Source organism: Leptonychotes weddellii, chromosome 1, assembly GCF_054177405.1.
Source record: "Leptonychotes weddellii isolate Sample4059 chromosome 1, ASM5417740v2, whole genome shotgun sequence".
Classification (NCBI taxonomy): Eukaryota; Metazoa; Chordata; class Mammalia; order Carnivora; family Phocidae; genus Leptonychotes; species Leptonychotes weddellii.
In genome coordinates this window covers 14,490,917-14,499,794 of record NC_138369.1, presented here as the reverse complement: position 1 = coordinate 14,499,794, position 8,878 = coordinate 14,490,917, and the positions used below count along the sequence as shown (strand labels likewise).

General features: G+C 46.3%; 1 protein-coding gene across 1 annotated transcript; it reads left to right on the top strand.

Annotated features, from left to right (window-relative positions):
• Positions 1-284: 284 nt before the first annotated feature.
• NME6 (NME/NM23 nucleoside diphosphate kinase 6) lies at positions 285-3,636 on the top strand. The gene is made up of 4 exons (XM_081816802.1): positions 285-1,190; positions 2,134-2,173; positions 2,590-2,750; positions 3,027-3,636. Exons 1-4 carry the CDS (start codon positions 1,133-1,135, stop codon positions 3,191-3,193), a joined length of 426 nt encoding a protein of 141 aa, XP_081672928.1. The 5' UTR covers positions 285-1,132; the 3' UTR covers positions 3,194-3,636.
• Positions 3,637-8,878: the final 5,242 nt, after the last annotated feature.

Below are 8,878 nucleotides of genomic sequence, written 5' to 3'. Positions count from 1 at the left end.
CCTGGGTGGCTCAGATGGTTAAGCGTCTGCCTTCGGCTCAGGTCATGATCTCAGGGTCCTGGGATCGAGTCCCGCATCGGGTTCCCTGCTCAGTGCAGAGCCTGCTTCTCCCTCTCCCTCTGCCACTCCCTCTGCTTGTGCTCTTCTGTCTATCTCTCTGTCAAATAAATAAATAAAATCTTTAAAAAAAAAAAAAAGAGAGATTCTCTCTCTCCCTCTGCCCCTCCCCTACACAGGCTCTCACTCTCTAAAATAAATAAACCTTAAAAAATAAAGCAAAGCCCACTGATAGCAACCTTAATTACACCTGCAGAATCCCTTTTGCCATGTAATGTAACAATCATACTGCTTCATATTCACAGTCCTGGAGAGAAGGGTGCAGAATCTTGTTGGAACTGGGGGAGGGTCAATAAGTACTAACTGAGCAGCTCTGCTAGGTAAGCTCACTGTGGTGCAGAGGAAGACCAGAGCATTCAGGCATGGTGGCCCGCAAATGTTGGGACCTGGCCAGGCTCGAAGGAAGGGTGGACTTCGGTTGGTGCACAGGAGGGCAGGAGTTCTACAAAGGGAGATACTGAGGCAGGAATGTGTGTGGTGGATCTGGGGGCCACAGGCAGGCTAGGATGATGGGACTAGAGAATTGGAAGAGGTGGAGGTCAAGGAAAGTACAGCCTTGAGCACTGGACGAAAATAGTTGTACCTCATTCCATAAATAAGGTTCTGACCAGAGTGTGACATGTAAGTTACGATGTTTTTAATCTGTCAAGTGTGATGGTTTGGAGAGAGTGGGACAAACTCAAGGCAGGACCACTATCAAGATTTTTCGATGGTCTGAGGGTGGGTCATGTGGGCTTCAGCTCAAGGGGCTGGAGGAACGGAAGGGCAGAGATAGCACCCGAGGCTCATGCTCTGGCTGCGTGACGAAAGGTCTTTACCTCACCCCACCTTCCTGCTCTTCTGACCCAACAATGGGACAGGCTCTCAAGTCCTGGGCTCTGATGGGTCCTCATGGTTCTTTTGGTCATCCTGGGTCTCCTATTCACTCATATGGTCCCTCTGACTGATTTTTATCTCTGACGTTATCCAGGCGGTTCATCAGCAGATTCTGAGCAACAAGTTCCTTATTGTACGAATGAGAGAACTTCTGTGGAGAAAAGAAGAATGCCAGAAGTTTTACCAAGAGCATGAAGGTAGGATCAGCAATCCTCTGAATGGGAGGCTTCTCCATCCCAAGACGTGTGCAAGAGAGATTTTAGCTGGGTGCACAATGGCAGGCTGTCTCTGACCTACCAACTGTCAAATTGCAGACATTCTTCTAAAGCCTTGCTTTATACACAAACTTTTCATGATTATCAATCTTTTAAAAATATTTTCTAGGGGGCGCCTGGGTAGCTCAGTTGGGTGTCTGACTGTTGATTTCGGTTCAGATCATGATCTCAGGGTCATGGGATCGAGCCCTGCACCAGCTCCCTGCTCAGTTCAGAGTCTGCTTGTCCCTCTCCCACTGCTCCTCCCCCCGCTTGTGCTCTCTCTTTCTCTCTCTCATTCAAATTAATTAAATCTGTTAAAATATATATATTTTCTAGGAGGGTTCCACTTCGTAGTCCTGACCAGAAGTTTAGTTTTATGTCCTGATGATATCAGTAGTTATTAGTGAATGTTTACTCTTTCAGACATTGTCCTAATGCTCGTGGTTTCATTGAATTTTCTCTAGTGCCCTATGACATAGGTATTGTTGGATCCCCAGTACACAGATTAGGAACCTGAGTTAGGGAAGTTAATGACCTACCGGAAACTGCACAGGTTGTAAGTGGCAGAGCCTGGATTCAGACCCAGATATGTCAGACTCCAAGATCCTTCTCTAAAACAGTTTTTATTGGGGTGCTGGGTGGTGCAGTTGGTTGAGCTCAGGTCATGATTTCAGGGTTGTGGGATCAATCCCCACGTCAGGCTCCACGTTTAGCATGGAGCTCCCTCTGCCCCTCCCACCTGCACACTCTCTCGAAAGTGAATGAATACATCTTTTTAAAAAATAAAATTAAATAAAACAGAGTTTATTATTCCAAGTAAGGAGGCAGAAGTACAAAAAATCCTCTTGGGCACCATGTCTTGATGGTTACTCTCTCTTTGCAGGGCGTTTTTTCTATCAGCGGCTGGTGGAGTTCATGGCCAGGTACTTCTAATTTTCATTTCGGCGTCTTTATCCACCAGGATTTACCTCCCCCTGCTCCCTAAACTTGTTGATTTCATTTGACACTCTTTAGAGTTGTAATCAGTGTTAAGTGTCTGAAGAAACATGGCTTGGGACCATGGCTAAGCCAACACCGACCTGGTAGCACCTGTCCCATGATGGTTCTTGGTCCAGTGGCTATAGAAGAGTATCGTTGAATGCTCCTTAGCAACTCTGCTGACCTCCATGGCCTTTTCTGTACACCCGTAGTGGCCTTCCATCACCTGCAACTTGAAGCAGCATTGGTATTTAGCAGGGTAACTCTCAGGATGTAGTGTGCTTTTATTCACGCCCTGCTTACAGTGTGCCCCCCTCGACCACACAGCCAGGTTCCTCACATGTGTTCCTTTCGTACACAGCGGGCCAATCCGAGCCTACATCCTCGCCCACAAGGATGCCATCCAGCTCTGGAGGACACTGATGGGACCCACCAGAGTGTTTCGAGCACGTCATGTGGCCCCAGATTCAATTCGTGGAAGTTTCGGCCTCACTGATACCCGCAACACAACGCATGGCTCTGGTGAGTCTGCCTCCCCTGTCCTCAGCCACAAATAAGGGAGGATAGTTGGTGGTTGGTGGTTAGGCCATATCATGGAGTTGAGAGCCAGGTAACCCGGCCGGGAACTTTCCTCCCAGTTGCATTTCTGGTCCTTTATGGCCATCTCAGCAGATGTGGCCCCAGGACTGAGGATCGGGCAGAACCAGAGGCTCAGGTTTCTAAATCTGATTATAACGGCCCCTTGCCTCCATCCTGCACTCCCTATGAGAACCCCTTCTTTCTTACCTCCCCTTACAGACTCTGTGGTTTCAGCCAGTAGAGAGATTGCAGCCTTCTTCCCTGACTTCAGTGAACAGCGCTGGTATGAGGAAGAGGAGCCCCTGTTGCGCTGTGGCCCTGTGCGCTACAGTCCAGAGGGAGGCATCCACTGTGCAGCCGGACCAGGAGGCCCAGAACCAGCCTGATGCAAGCCTGTTGGTCTGTGAAGACTGGTGGCATTGCCCAGCCTTTTCTCAGACACCTCCTGGGACCAGGGATGCCTGGGGATCATGGCGCCATCTCTGCTGGGCACCGCACCCACCTGAGGATCTAGCTCCTCACTGCCAGCTGCTCTAGAATCTAGTTCTCTATCTACCTCTTTTCCAGAATGTTCATGGGTGATTCAGAGGAATAATGGCTCCTCTTTTCTCTGAGAACTATTCATCTTTTTCAAGGAATTTGCCTAATTGACTTGCCTGAAAAATGCAGTGACTCTCTAATAAGCACCATGTGGCCTGTCTTCCTCAATCAAAGTCAGTGTTCTGCTAAATCCTCAAGGCTAGCAGCACTACTCTAGGTGCTTTCTCTCTCTCCTTAAGTGAAGTAATTAAACCTGTCCCAGGGGTGCCTGGGTGGCTCAGTCGGTTAAGCATCGACTCTTGATTTCGGCTCAGGTCATGATTAGGTCGTGCCGTCAAGCTCCATGCTCAGTGCACAGTCTGCTTAGATTCTCTCTTTCTCGCTTTGCCCCTCCCCCTGCTCTCTGTCTCTTTCTCTAAAATAAATTAAAAGGGGCGCCTGGGTGGCTCAGTCGTTAAGCATCTGCCTTCGGCTCAGGTCAGGATCCCAGGGTCCTGGGATCGAGCCCCACATCGGGCTCCCTGCTCCGCGGGAAGCCTGCTTCTCCCTCTCCCACTCCCCCTGCTCGTGTTCCGTCTCTCGCTGTGTCTCTTTCTATCAAATAAATAAATAAAATAAAATAAAATAATAAATAATAAATTAAAAAAACAACTGTCCTGAAGCCAAGTTTCTATGCTAAATGGAGAGAATTGTGTAGAAATCTCCGAGAAGGTTCACACACAGTGTGCAAGCTTGTCTAGTGCATAAAGGCACCCAGTGACAGAGCTGAGTATGGGTCCGAATCCACGCTGTGCACCTGGCATACGGCTGCATCCTAGAGGGACACTTTTTATTTGAACAAACGTGTGTCTGCCCAGTAAAGGCATGTTTTTATGACTCACTTTTTTTCTGATTTGCATAAAGCCACTCAAGTTGGCCATGTCTCTGTTGTACATGAGGATGACAGTTACCTATTGCTGCATTACAAATCACCTCAAAATCTAGTGGTTTAAAACAATGATTAATTTTTTTTTTTTTTTTTTTTTTATTCATGAGAGACAGAGCGAGAGAGAAAGGCAGAGGGAGAAGCAGGCTCCCAAGGAGCAGGGAGCCCGATGCGGGACTCGATCCCAGGACCCTGAGATCATGACCTGAGCCGAAGGCAGACGCTCAACCATCTGAGCCACCCAGGCGCCCCAAAACAATGATTAATTTTTATGTGTCTCTGAATTGGCTGGGTGATTCTGCTGGTCTCACTTGGACTCACTCATGTGGCTGCATTCAGCAGGTGGATCAAATGTGGTTTTTTATCCTTAGCTGCTTCATAGCATGATTGTTTCAGAGTTCCAAGGGGGCAGGCCCCCCATTCACAAGCTTATCAAGCTTCTGCTTATATCATGTTTGCTAATATCCCATTGGCCAAGGCAAGTCACGTCGCCAAGCCCAGAGTCCATGTGGGAAGAGATTGCATAAGGGCATGGATCCTGGCAGGTGTGAATCATTGGGGGACCATTACTACGATAATCTACCATACAGGGAGTAGTGAGGAACCTTGAATTTATATAGAATTTTGAAAACAAATATTTGTACAAGCTAACAAAGGAGATGAAGAAATAGCCCAAGAAGGAAAGAAAAAAACCAAGGATGTGTGCATCAGGAAAGTCAAGAGAAGAGAGTGTCTCTGGAGAACGAAGCAATGTTGAATATTGTTGAAAAGTCCAAAATGATGAAGCCTTTAAAATACCCTGTAAGTGTGGCAGCATGGAGGGTACTGGGACCTTGGCAAGACCAGCACCTCTGTGCCAATAGAGGGGTTACCTTGCATGGAAGATAATGGGCCAAAGCATTTATAATGTCATGGTACCCTGGGGTTAGAGTGAGATGTCTGGGAGTCAGAGAAGCTTCTCACAACTGAGTCTATAAATGGATCTGCATATGCTTCCCTCTTCTCTTCTCTTCCTGTTACAACATAGGAAGGGCCCTGCTTCCCATTAAGGCAGTCCCTCCATGTGCTCTGAATCCCACCTTGCTGTTTTGGTTTTCTGGTCTCTACTGCACTTTCACCTTTCCCTGCTGAGTCCCTTCCCTTTGAATTCAAACATGTTTTGGTGTCTCCCATCTTTCAAAATCTTTTTAGTCCCACTTTCCCCTTCAGCTACCTCTGTTTCTTCATCTCTGTACAAACAAACCCACACCAGTTGTCTGCTCTAACAGGCTCATCCCCATTTTCCCAGCAGCCCACTCCAGTGTGGCTTGCACATTAACCACTCCAGAGGAGACTGGTTTCCTCATGCCGTTATCACTATTGCCCAGTACAGTGCCAGACATAGGTATCATTGCTTTGTAAATAGCACGAGGCCATCCATATCCTGGTCTTTGACATCATTTAGGATCCCTCCATCTCTAAAGTCTTTAAATCCTACTTTTAAATCATAGTCTTCTATATTGCTCTCTCACATCTTCTAAACGTAGACCATCTGCTCATCCACTCTCCTAGGTAACTTTCATATATTCTCTCTCCGAACCTCCAACAACCTCTTCCTTCTTCCTCACTGTCCAGCTGTTGACCCTGCTCCCTCTTTCAGGAAGGTAACAGAAACAGCTAGGAAAGAAACTCCTTAGACTTCCAAGACCTTACTGAGCACCCACCTGCATTTGTGCTCATGTACTCTGCTTCCCTCCTGTTTGGATGAACAATGGACAAACCTTCCAACCTCCTCTTTAAAGCCTTCCCCATTTTGTGCAGGAAAGCTTATTGTCTGCTACCTATTCAAGGCATTGCTTCAGTAACTATTTCCTATGCTTCCTGCATTACAGGAGATAGATCTTACAAACATGCTGTAGTTTCTCTCATTAAAAAAATAAATAAGGGCTCCTGGCTGGCTCAGTCTGTACAGCATGCAACTCGTAATCTCAGGGTCATGAGCTCAAGCCCCACGTTAGGCATGGAGCCTACTTAATATTTTAGAAAATAAAAATAAATAAAAGCAAACCTTTCTTAACATCACATCTCCTTCATGCCACTGTCCCGTATCTCTGCTCACCTTTATAGCAAAACTCTCAACAGAGTAACCGAGAACAGCAATGACCAGTGACTTTCAGTCTAGACAAAATGATGTAGACCCATTTATCTCTGCTCTTCCCTGCTGAGTACAACTATAAACCTGAAAATAATGCAAGAAACAATCAAGGAGAACTCTGAAAGGTTCTCCGAAGGAGACTTCCAAACTAGAGGAACAACACAGCAGCAGGGCTTCTTAGGTCTCCCTACACAACAGAACAAGGTGATCCAGACTAGGAATTTCCCAAACCCTAACCTGGAAACAGATGACAACCCATCTGGCCTATTCTTTCCCATGACTAAATGGACTAAACAGAAAGTCCAGCTCAAAACACCAGGCAAACTGACAAAGGAGAATTGATCAGGAGTGCCAGCTATCAGTAAGCAGCCAGGGGAAGCACTCTACTTCCTAGCCAGCTCTGAGGCTACCATCACCCATGGAAAAATACTAAGGTGGTGGGTTAACACCCACAAGAGAGACTGAAACGAGTGCCCTAAGTCCAAGTTCTGGGACCAAAGTTAGATATCTAAGTCAAAGTCAAAGGTAAGCTCCAAGATCCAAGTCAATCCCATGTCTGAGTTCAATGTCCAGGACAAGTTGAGTTCCAAAGTAAGGTTCCAGTCTAAGACCCAGGTCCCCCAGTCTAGGTCTAGGATTCTGGTTCAGATCAACATTCCAGGTCCAAGGTCATGTTCTGGTGTAGGTCTGAGGACTTGACATGACGTCAAAGTCTCGGGTTAGAGGTCGAAGTTCAAGTAACAGTTCCAAAAACCAAGTCTGAGGACAGGTCCAACATCACAGACGAACAGAGTTCCACAGTTGAGATTTGATGTTCAAGTCCAAGGTCCAAGTCTATGTCCAAGGACCAGTTTGAGATCTAAAGGCCAAGTCCAAGATCCAGGCCCAAGTCTGAGGTTCCAGGTTCAAGGTCCAGGTCCAGAGTTTGAGAACAAGGTCATTCAGTCTACAACATAACAGGTCAAGGTCCAGGTCCAAGATCCATGTCCATTTCCAAAGCCCAGGTCCAACATAAGTATCCAAGATCAAATGCAGATTCACACCCTACATTCAGGTCCAAAGGGCAGGTCCAAGTTTAAGATATTCAGTGTCAAGTCTGAGGTCCAAGATAAAGTTCTAATATCAAAGTCCAAGTCCATGTCCAAGGGCCAGGTTTAATATCAGGACTAACTTACAGGCCAATTCCACACCCAAAATCTACAAGGTTCAGGAGCAGGTCAGTGTTCAGTTCCAAAGATTCTATCTAAGATCTAGATCCAAGTCCAGGTCCATGGTCTAGGTCCAACATCTATGTTCATATTTGAGTCTCAGTTCCAATGTTAGTGTTTAATGTCAAATCTAGGTCCAAGTTCACAGTCTAGATTCAAGGCCCAATGTTCAAGGTTGAGGTACACTCAACCAATTCCAAGGTTCAGGTTTAGGTCAAGACCCAAAGTCTGGATCCAAAATCAGATCCAAACCTGAGGTTCAAGGACCAGGTCCAAGGTCCAATTCTAGGTCCACTTCCCAGGTCTAAAATGAGTCCAAGATCCAGATTAAATCCATGTCTAAAGTCCAGGTTGACTATCTAGTACCAGGTTGCTCCAAGATCCAAATCCAAGTTCTAGTTCCAAGGTCATGTATAATCCATTCTGAATTACAGGGTTAGGGTCCAGAAATGAGGTTCAGCTTTAAGATCCGATTTCACATTTGAGATCCAAATCCAGGACTGGAGCGTAAGTCTAAGAACTACATCTACGTCTGAGGTCCAGGACCAAAGTCAATTTCATTGCTAAAACTCACTGGTGAGATCCAAAATCTTGTTCATACATGCAGGTTCAGGTCAAAGATCCAAATGTAGGCACAATTTCTATTTTTAAGGTAGGGTCTATTGTCCAAGAAAAAGCAAGATTTGAGATTCAGGGTCTCCTGGGTGGCTCAGTCAGTTGAGCGTCTGACTCTTGATTTTGGCTCAGGTCATGATCTCAGGGTCATGGGACTGAGCCCTGTGTCAGGCTCCATGATCAGCGTGGAGTCTGCTCGTCCCTCTCCCTCTGCTCCTCCCCCCACATCTCTCTCTCAAGTCCTGGTATTTGTCTAATGACCGAGTCTAATGTCAAGTATATGTTCAAATGTCAGGTAAAATCAAAGCCTTAAGTCTAAGTCCAACATCCAAAACCAGGTCCAGATTTAGATCCAAAGATTAGGTACAAAGTCATGTACAAATTCTGGCCCAAGGTCCAAGTCCAAAGTTGAAGTCCATTTACATCATCTAGATCATGGTCCTAAGTCCAAGATGCAGGCTGAAATCTGAGTCCCAGGTCCAAGGCTGAAGCATAGGTCAGATCCTTGACCAAGGTCCAGGTCTAATGTCAGTTCCTAAATGCTGAACAAATCCAGGTCTGAGGTTGAATTCCAAGGTTCAGTTTCAAAGTCCATGTCCACATACAAGGTCCAGCTCCAATGTCCAAGTCAAAAATCCAATTTCAGTTC